The sequence below is a fragment of the Homalodisca vitripennis genome, chromosome 5, assembly GCF_021130785.1.
Source record: "Homalodisca vitripennis isolate AUS2020 chromosome 5, UT_GWSS_2.1, whole genome shotgun sequence".
NCBI classification, from domain to species: domain Eukaryota; kingdom Metazoa; phylum Arthropoda; class Insecta; order Hemiptera; family Cicadellidae; genus Homalodisca; species Homalodisca vitripennis.
Genome location: NC_060211.1, coordinates 124,777,623 through 124,800,481, shown reverse-complemented (window position 1 = coordinate 124,800,481; position 22,859 = coordinate 124,777,623). Strand labels below are relative to the sequence as shown.

At 32.8% G+C, this 22,859-nt stretch overlaps 1 protein-coding gene across 1 annotated transcript in view; it reads left to right on the top strand.

Moving 5' to 3' along the window:
• LOC124362826 (serine/threonine-protein phosphatase rdgC-like) overlaps positions 1 to 21,945 on the top strand; it is a 137,034-nt gene extending 115,089 nt beyond the window's left edge. The window contains exons 5-15 of the mRNA XM_046817662.1: positions 2,706 to 2,863; positions 7,142 to 7,309; positions 12,311 to 12,477; positions 12,775 to 12,811; positions 13,584 to 13,733; positions 15,321 to 15,407; positions 16,159 to 16,344; positions 16,954 to 17,209; positions 19,412 to 19,575; positions 19,931 to 20,015; positions 20,382 to 21,945. Of these exons, the coding sequence (XP_046673618.1) occupies positions 2,706 to 2,863; positions 7,142 to 7,309; positions 12,311 to 12,477; positions 12,775 to 12,811; positions 13,584 to 13,733; positions 15,321 to 15,407; positions 16,159 to 16,344; positions 16,954 to 17,209; positions 19,412 to 19,575; positions 19,931 to 20,015; positions 20,382 to 20,614 (1,691 nt within the window). The 3' untranslated portion in view covers positions 20,615 to 21,945. The remainder of the gene's footprint in view (positions 1 to 2,705; positions 2,864 to 7,141; positions 7,310 to 12,310; positions 12,478 to 12,774; positions 12,812 to 13,583; positions 13,734 to 15,320; positions 15,408 to 16,158; positions 16,345 to 16,953; positions 17,210 to 19,411; positions 19,576 to 19,930; positions 20,016 to 20,381) is intronic.
• The last annotated feature ends 914 nt before the right edge of the window (positions 21,946 to 22,859 follow it).

Below are 22,859 nucleotides of genomic sequence, written 5' to 3'. Positions count from 1 at the left end.
CTTAACATGCATAGAAGAACCAATAATATATATGTAACGTGACCGATTTGGGGATCTTATTGGTATCCGCTGCCACCACCGGATGATTCCGGAAAAAAGAAATAAACTTTGTACAACAACGTTTGAATTTTAAAACACTGTTTATTATTGATTAATTTATATAAATTACACAATTTCGATTGGTTTAAAAGGGGGAGAGCACTTCTGAATGAAATAAGATATTGAATTACATTATTGGAAGAATTTAGAAAATTTTATACTAGAGCTACAGACAATTACATGTTAACGAGTCTGAGGCCTGATCTCGACTGCCTTCCAGCACACGCAGGTGTTGAGTCTGCGTTGTCAGCAATCTTATTGCTGTCCTACTCACTTCACTTACTTTCAACACTGCTTTACACTTTATAATTATTATGTCTTCAGTTAAATATTAAGACATTTTACCAATAGGATGAAATTGTTATATAAACAAATAAAGCATAATTTCTTGAATATGCTTTCATATTCATGTCGTTTCATTATTCATTTCATTTCATTATTCATGCGTTCATGTTAGGTTCGGGTCGTTATATATATATATAAGGAATTCCGTTCTTGTAATAGACTGTGAACATTAGATCCTATACACTGCAGTACTGCAGAATGGAAATTGAATTGCAGTATAGTATAAGTTCTCAATTTCCTGCCCGTTTGCTATTTAAAATTATTGGTATTAAAATTTGGTATTTCTACTCTCAGTGTTAGTTCTTCTAGTGTTGTATCTCTGAATGCTATTTTCAGTTATTATATCTTTTTACTTAAATACGCTGATTTACCCTCAACATAACACCTTTTTTACCAAAACGCACGTGATGACCGGAATTAAAACCATTATACCTTTGGTTTTATAGATGAAAAACACTATTTTCCCACTGATTGCATAAATGATGCCTGTAGCTTCAAAATCCATTCAAAAATATCAAAATTTAAATAAGAAACTACTATATTGTCTCCTATTAATATTTTTTTAATTTAATAACTACGCCAAATTTAGTGATTTAGGGACGCCATATATGAAATTTGTAGCAATTTTAAATGCCACGCAATTAATTGCCAAACTTCCTGTCGCCATTATAAGAATAAACACGGATTCTCTTATTGCTTAGGTTCTTTAGGAAACTTTATGTAGACTGCATTTTTCTTGAGGATGTTAAATAGGAAGTTATTGCAACACGAAACTGATATAATAATAAAAGATGACTCAGAATGTGTTTGAGTGCGTTTAAATATTCTTTTAGGTGTAGATTGAAATTTCCAATGGGTAAAAAGCCTGTGTTAGTTCAAAAATAGAAGATTATATAAAACAGTGCTAGCCTATAAATTTATTTCATAATATTCTAACTATATTTATGGCAGAATTACAGCACAATGGAACATTTAAATGGTAATCAACAACCCACATAACCTGTTTATAATTCATTCAAATGAGTATAACATTACACACTCATTCACATAATGTTCTACTGCCCAACGGTTTATAATTGTGGGACAGGATTTAGCTCCGTGCGTTAACTAGTCATTGTATCAACAATGTGTATGATAAACAGAAAGTGGCCGGGGAGAATTTATAGCCTTCCATCATTGAAATACACAAAACTTCATTCGTAAAACAGTTTACATCACATTTTGTTATGGCTCAATAGTTATACTACGTTCTTTATGATCTTTTTCGTAATTTCTTTAAGGCGACTTTAATAGTCTTTAATAGACACTATTGTTAAAATATACCACACAATGTCTATAAACACATTATTATAAAACGTAACAATATTTAAAAATTCTATATGGAATTATTTATAATATACTCAGTTTATGTTGAGATAAAAAAATCAAATGACGAGTTCGAGTTTATTTCTTACGAATTGTATTTTTCAGAATTTATATTAAATAATATATAATCATGACTATATAAACAGTTTACATACTGACAATAATATGTGTCTACTGTATGTATAAGGCAAAAAAATATAGAATATGTAAAATGTGCTTGCAAAGAGCTTAATTTTAATTTCTAGATAAACTAAAGTGTTTTTGGTTTTTATTGTGACATTAGTCCAGTTCTAAGAACTCTTAGCTATAAAAGTTGTTATCTATAGAGATTTTAATTGCCAATTTCGTGAAAATGGAAACTTGGTGACATTATCAGGTAATAACGTAGCTTAGAATAATAACTTAGTAGAGAACACTTTCCCAATATGTACCCCTGACCTAGAGCAATAATGCTATAACTATGCAACTCTCACAACAGTGAGGTGCATCATTTCTTTATAATTCTCATTAAATAAAATTTCATCTCAGTTAGAGTATCATTATGATACCTCAGAGATACATTACCACAAGCAACATGGACATATGATTACTATGTCCAATATTTTACTCATAAAACTGAGATATTGAATATTTAAAATATATTACATATGTTTGATTACTAGCTGAGATAAACTGTAACGATGTCATAATTGTTTCCAACGCTTTATAATTGGAACAGTGGTTTTCTGATACTGATCAATTATAAAATTGTATCTCAGTAAGTACTTGGGATATAATTAATTGATAAGACAAAAGCGCATAAACGTGATGTAATACCATAAGACATATACATGCAGGCCTGCATAAAGGTTATTTCATCTGTGGCCGTGACATAATGTAGTAACACTTTTGAACAGATACGACTGTTGAGACCAAGTTTGAGGACGAGTCGCCTAGTGATTGCAACAGCTCGCCCAACCACCCTGTAGAGAGCAACTACAAGGGCATCCACCTCGGCAACCCCCTCACTCGCCGCGACCTCGACAATCTCATCGAGTCCTTCCGCAAGAAAAAGGTTCGCTAGACTTACCAGTGATTGATTTACTTATCGTTATGCAGATATATATAGTACAAAATATGAGGTTACCTATTTTAATTGTAACATAATAATTTCATACATTTTTAAAAGTATTTTATAATTATAACCAATCATTGATGGATATTATAACAAATGAGCTGAAATTAAGTTAGTTAGTGATTGTGAAGTAACTACCTGACTCGTGATCAGCTGTTTGAAAAAAAACAAAAACAAAAATACTCTCATAAGATTAGCACGTATTATAGCTAGACAATTATTAACAATGGGAGATTGAAACCCCGTGAGGCAGACCCCTATATTTGGATATATTTCATATCTACAAAAGGCCTATCAGAGTGTTGGATCGATTGATACAAAATTTAAGATAATTAAAATAACCATGCAAGTATCAAGAAACTTTTTCAAGAATTCGTTTATTATGGGACCGACTAAAATTTTACGTGGACATTCTTAGGTTCCTTGTTAAGATTAGCCTATTTATAATTCAAAATTTCCTCCGGCTATCACCCACTTGGTCCTTAAAGCTTTGTTACACCAAACAAATACTATTAATTGAAATACCCTGTTAAATGAATTTAACTGTTATTTATACCACTATCTTAAGTTATTTTACATATATAGTCTTGGAAGCATAGAGTAAGCTTGATCGTAACGGAACTTCTTGTTTCAACCTTTTCTGCAACGGCTGTTAAGCACAGAGTAAAGAATATATCGAGATAAAAGTTTGAGTAAACATAGACTTTTAACTGTCAATTTGAGCAAATATTAAGTATACAGTGCTTGGTAAGTTACTATCTAACTTTTACCATAAATTTAAAGACAGTTAACTTATACCCATCTTAGTCGTCTCGAGCCAGAAAGGCTTCTCAGAACTGTATATGCCTATACGTTTTGTTCATCGAGGAAACAAGGCAAAGTAAACTATGAGACAAAAAATATACAGAATGTAAAAATTACAACGGCCATAAATATACACTTTAGGACATACAGTATTTTATTTATCGTGGCAACAAGGGAAGTTCAAATTTGGCGACGGAAATATAATTAACTCAAACTAGAAATATTCATACTCATGCAAAGCTACGAAATTGCCACGAGAAGCCGTATATAAAACATTATAAATATTATAATATTTAAATATTAGTATAATGAAAATTCACTTATATTATTTAATATGAGAGTTTTATAAAATAACATAACATAATATGGTATTTTATAATTAATTTATAAGCTTTAATGTTATAATATTTAAATATTAATCTAAGCAACATTTATAAATAAAATTTCTAATATTTGTGTTTTGTAAAATTGCCCTTACATAATAGGATATGATAACAATAAATAATGTCCTACTTTAATTTGTTTACCACATTATAAATGCTATAATTATTCACAGGTTCTTAGAGTTAGTAGTTGATTTTACGCTCAGTTTTCGGCAATAAGGGGTGGACTATATGGTATTTACTTCCATGTTTTTACTAGGAACCTTTTTGGAAAAGATGCTGCAATGTTTGCTCATCAAAAATCCATCCCGAGTTTGTAAGTCGATGTTCTGCAACGATGTTTCCACTCCTCTAATTTATTTATTGAAGTCTAGTTAATTTCTTGTCTTTCATCATTTAATTGTCACTGATGTTTTCACATTGCAAATGTTTGTATAACTTGGTTGTCTTTTTTCATTTTTAGGCTTAAAATGTATCTTGTCAATTTTCATTACCTACATATCTTAATCTGTGTACACTTTGTTTGTTCACGTCACATTTGGTAATGATAATGAGTGTAATATTATAATAATTTTGTGCAAAGCATAATATTCAAATCCATGAAGAAATATATTATATATTTCCGATTAGTGTTTTTCCTTTAATACTATTGTGAAACATTTATTCTTTAAAAGTTAACAGTTTTGGAATGTTCCTATGCACCTTTCTCATACACTGACTAAGTATGCTTTTCATAGCAGTACATGAGAGTGTAAACGACGCCATTACAATATTGTGTACCATGGTACTAACTTCATGTAAGTCTTAATCAACTGAAAACTTTTATTCATTGTAAATCCACTTTTCGCTGATAAATAATTGGTCTGACTATCATACACTCCAGTATTGCTGTAAGTATTATTTCATTTTTGGTCATGTCATTTTACTATCTCACCAGTCCGTTTAGGAATTTTTTAAGTAAACAAACTATGTGCATTTTTATCACTTATCTTTGAGTTTTTCCACAAGATGTACGTGTCTTTTATATCACATTTTTCAACCACTCACAATTTAAACACAGAATGTCTTGTTTTGATATTTTTTTTCTACAACTTTTTATCATCTTTACTATTTTAAAACAATTTTCCGTTTATATTAGTATTGCCGATTCACTGTTTTATTATGCAGTTTTGTTCCAACTTCAGGCCTTAGTAGCAGAGCAAAAACCTTCAAATCAATTGGCAAACTTATTGTTTTTTATTTCTTATTTTGTGAAAATTAATTAATTAATATTGTGTTTCATGTGACCTGTCTAATTATAGTTGGAAAGCTATAGTTTTATTTTAACATTGACTATATATATTGAGAGAGAGAGAGAGAGAGAGAGAGAGAGAGAGAGAGAGAGAGAGAGAGAGAGAGAGAGAGAGAGAGAGAGAGAGAGAGAGAGAGAGAGAGAGAGAGAGAGAGAGAGAGAGAGATCTTTTATTGTTGGAATATAATCTTAGAATTTTACAGAGGGGATAGTGTTTCTCTAAACTTTTATATATACAGTCGTATGCGATTTTTTTCTACTAAACCAGGGTCCGGCAAAAAAACCTCCCTGATTTGCATTTGCAAAAAGAATAAGAAACATACAGAACAATTACTTATATTTGTAAATAGCCTATATGATGCCATTTTACATCACTTAGTACACTTTCCTTGGTTTTGAAAATTATGTCCAATAAATGATGTCTCCCATTGTTAAGACATTCACGAAGTCTTTCTTTGAAGTTGTCCATAGTTCTTCGTGTAACTTCCCTTGGAATGGCTGCCACTTCCTGCCTAATGGCATCTTTTATTTCTTGCAGAGCTCTGGGACGATGTTTGTACACTTCAGCCTTTAGGTAGCCCCACAGAAAGAAATCACAAGGTGATAAGTCGGATGACCTTGGGGGTCAGGAAATGTCTCCTCTTAAAGAAACAAGACGTCTAGGGAACAACTCTCTTAACATTTCCATGGACCGCCGAGCAGTATGAGCTGTAGCTCTGTCCTGTTGGAACCAAACTTCTTCTTCCTCATGGTCTAAAACAAACTGGTTGATCTTGGGTCGGAGAAATGTCTCTATCATGTGACAATAACGATCGGCATTGGCCGTTACTGTTTGTCCATCTTCTTCAAAAAAGTACTGTCCCCACACACCAAATTCCGCAACGGCGCACCAAACTGTGACTGGGCGGTGAAGTGGATGTTGGTGGAGTTCCCTAGGATTTTCTGCAGCCCAGTAGCGGAAATTCTGTTTGTTAACAGTTCCACGCAAGTGGAAGTGGGCTTCATCAGAAGAAATGAAGACAGCATCTGGGGGAATGTTTTGAAAAATGTTGTCACATGCAGCCCTGCAAATTTCATAATCTTCTTCAGACAACTTTTGGGCAACCATTATTTTGTATGGATGCAGATGAAATTCCTTATGCAGAATTCTCCTTACACTTCTTTCTGACAATCCCAGGGCAGCTGCATGTTTAACCGCTGAACGCTTTGGAGACTGTTGGATGGATGTTCTCACTCGCGCCACATTCTAAGGTGTTATTGAAGTACGAGGTCGGCCAGTTGGTTTTCTTTTTAGTGCTGACCCTGTTTGTCTAAAGTTTGACACCCACAGTCTAATCGTTTTCGCATCAGGAACACAATTACGTCAGCCAAGTTTGAATCGAATCTGAAACGCTCGTTGAGTTGAAATCACAGAACCGTCATTTTTAATAAACTCCTCCACAGCAAACGCCCGATGCTCACAGAGCCAAGCCATGGCAAACACTGAAAATGGCACGTACGCCGCTAAGGAACAATACCCCCTCCACATCTCTACCCTCACTTCAACTCACGTGGTGGCTTGCTCAAACCAGGGAGGTTTTTTTTTTGCCGAACCCTGTATTTTCAACCTATCAGAATGTAAATCAATAAATAATTATGGTTATCGAATGCATTTTTATAGCTACATTGCTGCAGTTAGCTATAAACCATTCCTTAAAATACACAAAAAATACGTTACATTTTAAAACTCCCGTGTTGTAGACACACCGGCTGCATGCAAAATACGTGGCGACGATACTCAAGCAGGCGACGACGCAACTCAAGAAGCTTCCCAACCTGAATGTGGCGTCTACGGCAATATCGAAGCAGATCACTGTCTGTGGAGACCTCCACGGCAAGCTTGACGACCTACTCATTATATTTCACAAGGTAAGTTAACCAAACATGGAATATTGGAGCAGCAGGGGCCTCTAGGTCTTTGGCTTATATAAGTTTATAGCATTAGAAGTAGTTTGAAAACTTATTGATCATCCTCTCAAAGTGGAGGGGAGTGGACCTGGGGCGATGAGTCTATTAGTGGATACTTACTTAGTGTACGTGCCAGATCTAAGTTTATGTCTTACGAATATTGACCACTAAGACAACTTTGTCATTTGCTTATTAAAGGTGCCTAAAACCACGATAATACAATTAGGAATGCAACAATAAAAAATTGTTTTCTCTTGAACGAAGAAGAATCGTTAATGTAACCTTTAGAAATTCATATTTTCTGTCTTAAATAATTATAAAATATAAGGAGTTTAACCATAAATATTCAGTTGAACTCCATATTATAAAGTTGTGGCTATTATAAAATTGTGCTTCTAGGCATTTTTGCTATTATGAAAAAAGCAAATAAAGTCAATGCAAAGAAATTTACTGCATTTCTGCAGTTTGCTAATATTCCAATGGTGGTACACTTACACATGTCACCCAAAATACTAACCATAAACATTTTTTGTAAAAGTAATAGACTTAAAATTTAAGAAAAATGAACATTTTCATAAACACATCAAAGTGAGCAGTTGTTCCGTATTGTCATTCCGTTCAAGCTCATATTGTTTATAGTTCATCTAACCTCAAAACTGGGTTTAGTATACTCAAATGGTTTAGTATGTGAGTATACTCATTTACCTCTCAAATATCACACTATTTATAGTAACAACATAAATGGGAAATATCAGCATTTTTTTAACAGTGGAATATACGTCCGTTTTGAGGCACGTCTACAGGTTGACATTTGTAATATGATGTCACATTTAATGAACAGCCTTTTGAAAGATAATTTCTTTAAATTTCCATGAATATTTATTACAACAACAACATTACTGACAGCAACTGTTCAGTCTAAATTTAAATATACTCTTGTGCAGAGGTTAATATTACCTAAGTATAGCTGCGGGTAGGACGGTAGAGATGATTCCTTGAGCGTTTTATGTACTATATAATAATCACACTGGGACCTTTCATACCTGGAGGAGCGTAGGCATTATGTGAAGATTATATATCCCTGTGTAGTCAATAACAGGCTTTGAAGTACAAAGTTTTAATGCCCATGATTTCCCTTTTCTTCAAAATAAAATTGGGTGCGAAGCGGGTAACTGCTAGTATAAGATATAAGTAGTGTAATTTAAAGTTACATCTTTTATCCCCTGGGTAATTACAATATCAAATGTTCCTTAAAATTGTGAACAGTGATAATCCTTAAAAATAAATTCCATAATAGCGGATTTAGAGCCATATATCCTGTTAAGATTTATATTATAACATGCATGCGCACTCAATTCTTGAAACGGACAATGGGGCTGTAAGTAACCCATGGGAAATCAGTATCACGGACAGTAATTTTAAACTGATTTAACAACTGTATCGCTGTACAGAAAGGTATTCAATGTAATCGAATTCTACTGGTGTTTAAATAGTAACTAATAATTAATTGTTGTAGACTATAGTTGCTTGAATTGCTACTTTTTTGGAAGTATTACTGTTTGTATGTTTGGGTCAAACTTTTCACCCGGTTGTTAGCAATTAGGTTCATTAAGGTTGAAAGTATATCAAAGTGAAAACCGCTTATTTTAAAATCAAAACGAACGCTGTCATGAACCAGGACAAAATACTCTACTCTGATTCATTTCAGTTGATGGCAATCAAAACAGCGAACAAATGGTGGGAACTTGACAGCTTGAGACAGCTGCGTAATGGAGGCTCCATCACACGTCTGATGGACTAATGGAGTTGTGCCATTAAATCTATATAAAAATATATATTTGTGTGTATGAATTAACACTATACTTGATTTAATTCGAAACATTTACTGTACCCTTAAAACTACCCCTTTGCACGTTTTGTCAATAAACAAAAGGATAATTTACTTTTTATTTAGACATTTAATGTAGACAGTGCTAAACAAACCAATTATTCAGGGTGTCCAAAAAGTCCCGGGTCGGTTAAATATTTTTCAAAATATTTAAAATAGAGCTACAAAATCTTACACAAAGTTACTGGACATAAAAATATATTTTATCACATATTCAGTAATCCGCTACTTCCTCAGGGGGGCGGCCCGCTAGGAGTCAGAAGAAAATCTTAAATGTAAGCATAGGTTGATATGCATATCAAATAAAAGGTCTTTAGTATTCAGATAAACAGTTTTGGGTTAGTAAAAGTTAAAATAAAAAAGCTCATCAGTGTATATTTTACATTAACCTAAGTTGCAAACTCAAGCAATCTTTGAACGGCTGTCATTTTTGACTCGGTTATCCGTTTGAGGTCGGGGTTGCGGCTCTGTACTCTACTAATAAAGACCTGTTATTTGATATGCATATCAACCTATGTTTACATTTAAGATTTTCTTCTGACTCCCAGCGGGCCGCCCCCCTGAGGAAGTAGCGGATCACTGAATATGTGGTAAAATAGATTTTTATATCCATTAACTTTGTGTAAGGTTTTGTAGCTCTATTTTAAATATTTAAAAAAATATTTAACCGACCCGGGACTTTTTGGACACCCTGTATAATCATCGTTTTTGTAAAGTTTTTTAATTGTGCAAACTTTAAAATCATAAGAGAAAATGATTTTCAATCATAGTTATTAATAATTTAATTACGGAAATCTTGGGATTAGAATACAGTAGTATAACTTACATGGGTTTAGTTGCCTCGTTCGATACCTAGAGGGATCGATGTATCCAAAAATAACCAATAATAAGTATCATGTGGGTTTAAAATAAACCTAAGTTTGTTTAATACGATTAAATTATAAAATTGTGAAGAAAGAACATTTTACTAAATTAAGAGTAGGCTAAATTATTGTAGTAAATAAATAAAAACTTGCGAAGTAAAATATCCGTTAATGTCCTCTGGTAAGTAAATTCAGTCAAGTCAGTGAACACTCGCCTCCCAATACCCCAGGGCTTTTCCACAACGACGGTTGGTAAATTGTATTTTCTCCCTTTTCATTCTTTGACTACTCGATGTTCACAAAAATCTCTTCTTGTTGAAACGCAAGTAATCTATTGAGACTTCCTTTTACACAGTAAAGTGTACAGTTACCCTAGATTTTAACACATTAGATTCCACTAGACTTTACTTGAGAATACCATTTTGTCAAAATTTCCTATTATTTTGATTAATAGTTTTATTTTGATGTTTTAATTCAGTTTTATTGAATTTGATACACTAAAACTGATTTAAAATACTTATTAATTTCATTCCAGAAATTGGTTAGCAATATTAGTTTACTGTAAACATCTAGTAAAAATACTACCTGATCGGTACGGTACTAAGCGATGTATTGAATTTTGAATATTTTTTATTGAGAGTGATAATCCTTTTAGCGTTAATTACTGTTGAGCTCTAGTTTCATGTCATGCTCATTTTATGTGTGTTAAATTAGTGTATATATATATATATATATATATATATATATATATATATATATATATATAATTAAACTGTATAAATGGCAATAGCCTTATTTTTAATTTCAATAAACATTGAATCACAAAAAGTTCTTGCTCCGCCAGGAGTCGAACCCGGATCTCTCACTTGTCGGGTGAATGTGCTACCATTACACCACATAGCGCTTACTTTTTCTGATTCAATTATTTTGTATTTGGCCGTATCTGTCACATATGCGTTTAAATAAGCAAACTAACATATGATCGGAAGACCAAATACCTGTCAAACGACTTTTATTTACATTAAACTGTATAAATGGCAATAGCCTTATTTTTAATTTCAATAAACATTGAATCACAAAAAGTTCTTGCTCCGCCGGGAGTTTTTTTGTGATTCAATGTTTTTCAATACATATATATATATATTACATCTCAATATATATTATACAATACATATATTATATATATATATATATATATATATATATATATATATATATATATATATATATATATATATATATGAGATGAAGTTTCATTCTCTACCACGTAGTAACCGGTTCAGCCTCCTCTATTCATACTCACTTTGTTCCTATTCAGATCATATCTACTCGTACGTGATCAACCTGATCATAATTCTAACTCAGAATTCCGGGGATCAAGTCTCTCTCTACTATTTACGCACTGTAGCTCGTCGTCTGAATAGACATTTATCTTCATCTATATCACGATTAAACTTTATTATTGTCAATCCAGATTCATTCAGAAATGAAATTGTGGAAATTATATTTTTACTTTCAGGTTTAAACTTTTCCTCGTCGATCAGTTGTAACTTAGAATAGCAAACACGAAATGAGTGAATACCACACAAATGCACCCCGACAGATTAATCAAAATTTGTGTATCTGAACCCATTCCTTTATAACTGTTGAAGCTTATCTAAAAACAAAAAAAAAACCCTGATTCTTCTGGCACGGATATCGTTAGGCATTAGTTACACGGCTTTCATTGAAAACCGTCATTCTCATCCTTGATGGTTCTCCTAGATGCTTCATTATATGGTATAGGAAGTTAGCTTCTAATTTAATGGTATACTTGTATGATTTAAGTCCAACATCTTTTACGAGTTATCATTCAATCTATTGGTTCCGAGAAGTGAGTCCTCTTCTATAAAAGGACTATTTCATGAGTTTCTAGCACTAGTAAGGTCATGAAGTGGAAACGGCCAGTGTTATAACCCAGTGCATACAAATTGTCTATGCAGGGCGTCTTTCTCATTTTTAAGGAGGCTGTTTGCAAACAAAAGCAACTAAAAGTAGCCTTATGCTTTTTAATTCAGTAGGCTAATATCTACTACTATCAACTTAATAAGATATGTATTTTCTCAATAATCTATTGGTGCCACGTTATGAGAACGCTATTATAATAAATAAACTGCACAATGCATAAGTATATTATCTACGTTAGTATCTATGTTATGATGTATTTGACAGAACGGCCTGCCATCTGCAGAGAACCCATACGTGTTCAATGGTGACTTCGTAGATCGAGGCAAGAAAGGGCTGGAAGTGTTCCTGCTGCTGCTGTCTGTGCTGCTGGTGTTCCCTGATGGTGTGTTTCTGAACCGCGGGAACCACGAGGATCACGTCATGAACACAAGGTGCAATAAAATTTCGTACCATTTATAGTACAGTAATAGGTACCGTTTTGTATTAAAAGAAGAAAATTTGTAGCCTAAAAAAATGTATAAAAATTCACATAATGAGCAATATATAAGAGATTATACTTATATAAATAATAGGCACAGCAATAATTACTGTAATAAATATGAAAGCTGAGTTAAAAGAAAATCTAAGTCTCAGGGTTTAACCACGAATAATAATGTTATGGCTTCATTTTAAGAGTTATAAACATTTGTAGCTAAGCAAAATATCATTTGTTTGATATTTGATTACAGATACGGCTTTATAAGAGAAGTTCGACTCAAATATAAGGTAAGCAAGAATGCATATAATATAATATTGCATTGAGCAGATACCGATTTAAAATCAAACATAAAAGTACAAACATGACCAGAATGCGGTATAATTCTAATGAAAAGCAACTAAAAAAAACTGCATCGAGTATTATTTTATATTTTTATTATTTTGGGTCAGATTAAGGGATAAATTTGTATTATTTTGTTTGTTGGTTTACAACAGTTCCAAGTAGCTCGGTACTATAAATATAATTTATTTACACTATAAGTGCTTCTCTATACGTCTAAAATCAGAAAAAAATGGCTACATGTAGAATTTTATTAGATCTTTAATATTATTTACGTTATAAAAATAATAAAATCCTATATACTAAAAGTACTACTGGTCATAAGAATGATAACAAAATATTATCTCAATCCTAATTATTCGCAAAAAATAATAACTTATAGATTAAAATTCCGTTTACCATATGTTGAACGGTCATATGCCAAGTATGAAACTTGAACCATTCATATACAGTGCTTTATATGATTTTTACAGTATAGTGCAAAGTACAAAGTATGCAGGACAATTACCTATACAGTACAGAGTATTGTAAGTAGTAAAACTGTGATTTTTAAAGTGCAGAATATAAGCTGTACTGTATTCCTCCATATAGACCATAAGCTGAAATAAAGCACGTGCTACTCTAGCACAAAGTTATGTTACTTTCAGTTGTATTTTTATTAACTGTTAACTTACTAAGTAAATTAGATGCTAGAACTGACGAATATAAACGTTGTTATAGCACAACGCAGAAAGGTTGCTGAAGCTGATCGAAGGCGTGTACAGATGGCTACCCCTGGGTACAGTGGTAAACAACAAGGTGTTGATAGTGCATGGTGGCATTTCTGACATCACCGACTTGGACTGGGTCCGCTCGCTGGACAGGCAGAAGGTAGGCCTGACATCAAGAAATTAAGTGTCCTATCATTATTCTCAACACTGCTCATAATGCGTACTTTTGTTTCAATTATTTTTGAGTTGGGTAACGCTCTAAATGTTACTAAAACAGGTTTATTATAATATATTTAATTCTTGTGTGCATGTGTATATAACTGAACTCCTCCTAAAGTAGCAGCACCGATTTTAATGATAGTTTTATGTTCAAGAATGGTTTATTTTTACAAACGTATGCTGTTATGTATTAAATTTAGAAAATAAAAGATAAAATTTCAAAGCGCCTTCATATTAAAAACTGCAATTACGGGATGATTACGTATATTAAGTAGCCAATCAATATTTGAAGGTTTTGATGTAAATGTGTCATTCAATAAATTAAATAAATAAATTCTGGTTGAAGTCAAAGGTTGAGTTTTAGACCACTTTATAATAAAGTATATGTAAGTGTAACATGCGTCATTTTATAATTTTGTTGTGGTTCGCAGGATACCTCAGTCTAGAAAAAATTTAAAATCTTCCATAGTTCAACTTATAAACAGGAGCAGTAATGAAATGACAGTAATTTTCATTATTTATTAAAAATTACTTTAATTATTGCTTGTTTGTAAAATTAACTTGATTGTGTTTCATTCATACCTTACATATTAGAACTGTCAAAACAGATGATTTTATTTTTGTTACAATTAGTCAAAACTGCATCTACAAATCCTAATCCTAATAATGTATTACAAAATGCTCCAAAACATAAGATGGTCAGAATTTGACACCGAAGACTCCTTCTAAAGCAGTCGGCAAGAACTATGCTAGATGGAAGTTCACTGGACCGTGCTTTAGAACTAATATACTAATTCCAGCTCTAAAATATTTAACAATATATTTCAGTTCATAAATAAACAAAACTGTAGTGACATTGTGAATGTACTTTTAGCAGTTCATTTTTATTAAATATTAAGTATTCGATCTAAAAAGATTTTACATGTAACAATGTAAATTAGAATGACCTTAAATATATACTTTTCGATTTATTTACTTGATCGTGGTGACAACGCAAACTCAAAATTGGCGTCGGTAATATAATTCACTCGAACCAGAAGTGCTCATACAGGTGCAAAACCCACGGAATTGCGTGCGAAGCCACACGTAACTGCTAGTACAAATATATAAATAAGAACTGATCAAAGATATCCAAAAGTACATACACGTTCGTATGTATACTAATAATATACTTAAATTGAGATACCTCCCATAACTCTACACTAAAAGTAAGGGCGTAATATGTTGAAGTTGAGTATTGTTTTTATAGGTCTAAAATTAAAATGGACGGGCAGTACAACTGGTTAGTAAGGATGCCGCGCATTCCGTGTCAGCTTGTGCTGCGAACCATTTGAATAATATTGAGAAAGGTTTGAGAGCTAGTATTATGACAGGAAAACATAAGATTAGTAGACTGTAATGGAATACTGCAGTATATTAAGTTAGGTTTTTCTTTAAAAGGTTATAGTATTGGTTAATTTTTTTTAAATATTTCAGCAATATATTATACGAATACAGAAATATATCTCAAATTGTCTGTCTGTCTCAGTATGTGTCACTGCTGAGGCCACCCGTAGTTCCGGAAACGTCAAACGCCGTCGCCACCGAAGCCATCGACAAGATGGAGTGGAAGCAGGTGAGTCACTTAACTGATCTCTGCCGGAAACATAACTGAATTTGCTGTACCTACCATGAAAAATTATGTATACATGTAATTATGTATATGTATGTATACCATCGACGAGAGAATTATATCAATAGCTGATTTTGGACGCCAACTAAATACCCACAAATACCAACTGAAACCACAAATTCCCATGTTATCATCATATTAGTAAGATAGTCTAGTAGTTGTTTGGAACCAACTCGCACTCCAATTATCAATATGGCATGCAGATAATAAATTCTTGCCCAAAACTTTGATTTACAATATTGCTACAGGTCCGTAAGAAATAGTAACAAAAGCAAATTGCATTTACATGTAAGGTTAAAGTATAGGAGTTTTCCAAGAGTTTACTAATAAAGTATATAAACACGATGTTTAAACATTAGCCAACGTTTAGTAATAGAAGTAATTAGTAACACTACGTTCGAGATCTGCAATGTACCTAACCTAATTAGTTTAGATTTTCTTGTGAAAGAAGAGATCAGACTGCAGATCTACAAATAGTTGAATTACTGATTCCTTGTATCATAAAATGAAGGAAAGCCCGAAAATAAATGTTATCTTTAAAAAATAAAGACTTTTCTTTAAAAAGTCAAATTTTTTTAAACTTATTACTTACATGTAAGAGGTAATGTATAAAAGTATTATGATGACGATATCAACTATACCTTACGAGCAATAGCCGTTATTAATAGCACATTTACCAAAGATTTGCGACCAGGTATTCGACATCCTGTGGAGCGATCCCCAGGGCACCGAGGGTTGTGTGCCCAACACCTTGCGAGGCGCCGGGACCTACTTCGGCCCTGACGTCACGGACAAGTTCCTCGCCAAGCACAATCTCATGTTCATCATCCGCTCGCATGAGTGCAAGATTGACGGATACGAGCTCACACACAGCAACAAGGTACTGTGTGTTTGTTTTTTTCCCAAATTACTTTAGTGTGCTTGTAATATTTAGAATAATATGAACATTTTTATTTCAAACTATTAGTGAAAACCTGCAAAGCTATATATGACCTTTACAGTCAAACAAATAGGAAAACAGTATCCTACTCCTAAACAAAATTTAGAGGGGTCATTCTGTAAATATTTAAATATCTGATTAATAGTTAAACTAAAAATTTGGAGAAATGAGCATAATTTTAAATGCTTAATTTAGAATTAGGTATCCTCATTATTACTTTTTTAGCATTAGTTACATCTTTTATATCATGCACTTTGATAAGGTAGAGCGTAAGTTTATTTTTTTCAATTTAGTGACTTTAACTTTTATGACTAGTTAAGTAGTGTTTTTAACACAAAACTAGTTAAGTAATCAAATATATTTTGTAAATTTTCTGTTTAGATAATCGAACTAATACAATTTATTAGTATAAAGTGCATAAATGGAGCAAAGAAAACTTAATTTCATTCCAACATTGTTATTTTTTAGTTGATTTGATTATTTAAGGATATCATTAATAAAACATCTTGTCCATGATTTTTACTGACCTATAATTATCTGCTGTTCAAGGTGGTGACAATATTCTCGGCGTCTAACTACTACGAGACTGGGTCCAACAAGGGCGCCTATATGAAGCTGGTGGGACCACAACTTGCGCCACACTTTGTGCAGTTCAACACAGCCAAGTCCGTGGCTAAGGCGCTCACCTTCCGCGAGAGGGTGGGGCTGGTGGAGTCCTCGGCCATCCGTGAGCTCAACTCTAAGATAGAAGCACATCGCGAGAAACTTTTAGAGGCCTTCAGAAAGGCAGATTCCAATAACACAGGTAGATAGCTTAAGTGATTTTATCCTCTTAAAAAAATGTATCCTACTCTGTTACCACCCCATCTTGCAACATTCATTATCTGTACATTCTGTTCAATAAATGCGAGAATTGTAGATGTTTTCGTATTGTATTTGTATTATACTTACAATAAAATTACTACATGTGCCCGTATGGATGTAAAACTTACCTTCAAACTAATCGCACATATGAAGTATTTAATTTTCTGCTAAAGGCGAAAAATTACTTCGGTATATAAGATAATTTATTAACATATATGCTGATTGTTACTATGCCTAATACAATACTATATGTTGATAATATACCGAAAAAGCCATTATTAGTGGTCTGAAAAAGTTAACAACATTTATTATTCAAACATACGGCAAGGTTACCATTATATTACAAAGTTTACTGTTTGTACCGAATGGGCGAATACAAGGGCTTGGAGATCTCTGACGTCGTAGTAATAAATATTGGCATTGCAAAGTTTACTATAAATTAATTATGGTAAATAAAACCTGCACGCACCACTTTAAGACAATAAAATAAAGTTATAACTGTCACGTTGCTGCCAAAATAGAATAATTACGAACTTAAATTATATCTTAGGGGGTGGGTCTGGTGGTTACAATGTTCTTTTAATTTAATAAATCTTTAAAATGACTTCCTTTACCGTTGGTGTCGACGCACAAATTTTACTGACGGATAAGGCACGCGAGGATTTGCTCGGCAGTAAGATCTTCAGCTACAAAGTTCAAGAGTGAATAATTTACTACGCTTGCCAGTTAGGTAATTTTTTCTCCAATAATTTAGTTCCAAGAATATCGGGGGAAAGTGATACTAAAAGTTAACGAGTAACATGGTTGCCAATCTAAGTAATAAAAAATGCCCCTAAATAACGGTACAGATTTCCCCCCTTTCTTGTGTCGGTCAAGCCGGTTACTCTACTATATTCTAAATGATAAAATAAAATTTACTTTTCTGTGCTACTCAAATTCAGATATACTCGTAATACCATAACAATCAGGTAGCGCGATTATCATAGAGATTCGACAAAATATCGTTAAATGGCATGTAAACTCACTTTTCCTTGTACGATCACTGACTTTGTCTCAATCCAGCTGCTTGAGACATTTTGCAGAAATACTGACCCGTCTAAGGTCAGTGCGGTCTCCATTTGCTACAGTGAGATTAGAATCTAGTTGTTATTCGCGATAATAAGGGCACTTAAAGCGAGAAATTTGTAGTTAAGTGTAGTGTATTGTTTGTGTAATGTGATGAAGCATTCATTCAGTATTTTATTCATAAAATCATGCAAAATGTTTTGGTAAAGTTTTTGGTGCAAAATCGCCATTTAATACTCTGAGACTCGCCGACAAAGCGGAGATATAGATTGAATAGGGGTACTAGAAGTCTGGAGTTATCCCTAAAGTTTTACATTTAACAAGAATAATATATAATTTATTACAGAAATAAAAATATTACAGTTAATACTATCTACATTGTAGCAATTTTACTTAACAATGCTTTCAATATGTATGAATCAAAACTAAATTTCAGCAAACATAAAAAACAGACCTTTTCTTGTTTGTCTGTTTCCTTTCCTAATACCAAATCTATTTACAAATTTGTTTCACATATTTCATTTAATTTTAACTAGCCGGTTGATAATTTACCAAATCTCTAACATTCTGGAATTTAACTAACTTTAAATTGGGCAGCAAGTGGTTTATTAGCTATAAACACTGCAATTTGGAACATTCAAATTTCTTAATTTAATTTCATATCTACAATATGTATCTTTTTGACATGTAAATATTTTCAGTATGTTGGATAATACAAGTTTACTGGACTTAAAAAGTATAACATTCTATAAATTCATTTATGTTTAGGCCCTAATTTAGCATAATTCGTTACATTTGACTACTTAACTGATGAGTTCTTATCCATACTTAAGAATGCAATTTACTAGGATGTTTTACATTTTGTTCAGAGTCTTTTTGTCTATTACTATTTTTTGCTATTAGCACACATATAATATATGTGTAATATTACATATCAGAGGTACGTCTTAACTATTTCATTGTAAAGAGATTTTAATTGTATATTTTTTACTAAACGAGTTTGCTACTAGCAAAGATTCTGGGCATGCAATTGGTCCGTGGCCATGTGGTCTAACAATTCCGTGATATTTTATTGCAGGTCTAATCTCCGTGACAGACTGGTGCACCGTCATGGAGGCTCGCACAGGCCTCAGCCTGCCCTGGAGGATGCTGAAGGAGAAGCTGGTCTCTGTGGATTCTGCAGGCTCGGGCAAGGTCCGCTACATGACCACCTTCCAGGACATAGACCACTCCAAGAAAGAGGTACTTACTGGAGACTTTGTTTTGAAGATAATTTGTCCTTTTTATTTATAGGGGTTGAGGAGATGTGAAATCTTTGTAAAGCAGAGAGTATTGAACTTGAAAACCTGTAAGCCTACACATGCGATTACGATTGATTTCAAATTCTGGTGTTGCGGTTGGTACGGGCTTTTAAGAAGTATTTGAAGAAGTCTACCTGATTTGCGTCAAAAATAATCTTTGACCAAGTGAATTTAGATGATCATATTACGACGATAATTTATTTTATACCAGTAGCATAATTGAACAAGCTACAGCTTTAGACATATATGTTATACTCTCATACAAACCATTACTGTAAAGAATTAATTTGTTTCAGCATGGTGCTACGGTAGTAGAAACTCTTTACAGGAATAAATCAAGCTTAGAAGCAATCTTCAGGATCATCGATAAAGATAACTCCGGTAAGTTGTGTTGTTTATACATTAAATTGTGGATATTTAAATATTACTAAAAAATGTTTTCAGTTATAAGAATGTTCGTGCGAACTATTAAAGTGTCTTTAGTATTTAAACCTGTTTTTGGCTATTTTCAGAGTGATAATGAGTAAAATTAAATGTTGCCTGATATGAATTGTGAACAATTTATACCATATAGTGAAACCAAGTTCACCTGTTCATTGCAAAACAATATTTACAAATGCGTAGATGTATTTTTTATACTTGTAATCTCTTAAACCACTTGAATGCTTGTGTATGTGCGTCTGTGTTTTTGTGTAATGCTTAATATATGCCTTTCTTCACTAACATAAACATGGTGTCTGTGTTAAGGCTTCATATCCTTGGAGGAGTTCAAGGATGCGTGTGAGCTGCTGGGTGAGCACTTGGAACACCCGCAGGATGAGGCGCTGGACATCTGCAAGAGCATGGACATCAATAAAGACGGGCTCGTGGATCTCAATGAGTTTCTGGAAACATTCCGACTGGTTGATATGGAGGGCGCGCGTAAGGAGTCGGTGGATGTCGACTCTGACGAGGACTTGGATACTGTGAAAGTGGACTAATGCAGAAGTAACAGTAGCATACGATTAGTGGAAAATACATTATTGACATCCGAGGTTTTAAACAACATTTAAATTATTGTACTCCTCAAATCAATTGGAACAAGTGATAATTTGGACATCTTGTACTGTTGTGCACTGAAATCTAATCTATATTATTGAAACAAATACTTATACGTATTGTAATCTAATACGATGGAAACAACGAATTTATAAGGTGATGACATTTTTGTGCGTGACATCAAATCCTTTGCAACAAGACGTTTAACATTTAGAATATGTGATACGGTTGATATCTGTCAGTTTAGTTTATTGCTATTCTTGAAGTTATGATATGTATGCTAAAGAGATTTTAAATATATTTCTTTCTTGTTTACACTAAGCTCAACTACTAGTCGACTATTGGGGTTCAAGGAATGGTGTGCCAAAAGACATGTAGTTATTTAATTATTCTACTGTAAGTAATCTAATTTAATCTAGGTTAACGCTGGAAATTTTCCGGGTACTTCGGTTATATGTACTGTATTGTCTAAACAATCAATTAATAATTCAACTTATATGTCTTTTCAACCCGAGTTATGAAGGTTTCCGAGTGAACTACATTCTAATCTACAGTCAATGTCATCTTTCACTAAGTATATCCTATTGTTAACACCAACTATGTAAGTTACATTATTTGTTGTAACTTTAATTGTATTAGTTACACAGGAGCTAAATCATTCATATGGACAAAGTGTGCTAAGGTCCAGATGATTAGTTAAGTTAGTTCTAAAAGCCGCCGCTAGGGTCGCTCCATGACCACCGCACGTGCTAGTTCGGTCTCCTTCCATACCGAGTGACAGCGCTAGTGTCGTGTTCTTAGAAAGCGGACTGTAGTGGCAATTCTAGTGAATCGACGCGAATAGAGGCATAAACTCACACCATGAAAGGAGCGAATAAGAGACGATAAGTTCACTTCACGGCAGTCTGCACATGTCAAAATACCGCCTGTTATAACAAAGAGGTTTGCTGTGCCTCAAATTATAACATTGAGTGAGCGAGTAGTCTCTTGTGTAACTAGTACAGCAAAGGTTGTACTATTGGCGAAGTGTTTCAACATTATTACCATTGACTTTCATTGTAAATAGATCTATAATGTAAGTAATACTGTCGTCTTAGTTCCACACTATCGTTAGATGTTTATATTTTTTTCATCACGTTTGAATTGACTGTGAAACAATTTAATGGCACAACTTATTTTCAGTCTTAGACACTTCATATTATTACATTGACACGAAGCAAGAAAGAGTTTTAAAACTATGAGCAACTGTAATTGTTTAAAGATAACTCTTGTGATATTGATATATATATATATATATATATATTATATATATATATATATATATATAATTCATACAAAAACATACACTGATAAAATATATGCTTCATTGAGGAATAAGGTAATTGCGTGTTATGTTTATTGCTTATAGTTGTAATTTGCTATAAAAACAATCTTATAAGATAAGTATTAGTATTAAATTGTGATACTTACTTGTCCGTTTTAAGTTATTGAAAATAAGAAGAATTTTATATCAGTTTATTAAAATCACGTAAAGTTCTTTTTAGAAAATCCGTCCACTTGAAAAAGTAGTATAAATTTACAGATGCTCTACTTATTAAAAACTATTTAAATTTATATTGTTGATACATTTTTATAGTAAAAACATAATTATTTTATCTAATAATGGATTACTTTATACATGTAACAGATTTGAACAATTTTTGCTTCCTTAAAGTTCTGTATGTTGTTACTTTTACAAAATTTAATATAAAGATTTGAAATATACAACTATTATCCAATAATTGTACAGTAATGAATAAATGTCAATAATACAAGCAAATAAGTTTCATGTAGTTTATATATTTTTCAAGTAAATTTTACACCTTCGGTTATTTAACTTCTCATTATGTGGATCTTTGGCTTTATCATACAAATTCTAAATCGTATCCATTTATTTGCAGTGTGATGTTTAAGATAGAGAGAAAATACTATCAAACTATGGGCAGAAGATGTAACGTTACCATGGCTAGGGACCATATCTAAGTGTCTATCTAGTTCTTATGTAAATAATTTAGATTATTTTTACAAAGAGTTTCCATATTTATCGAAGGACTTTATAATTTACTGTAGTGTAATTTGTGCTGTTTATAAATATTGTGTACATTGTGTGTTCAGTTATACTGCGTTTAGTGTAAAACGTTAGATGTA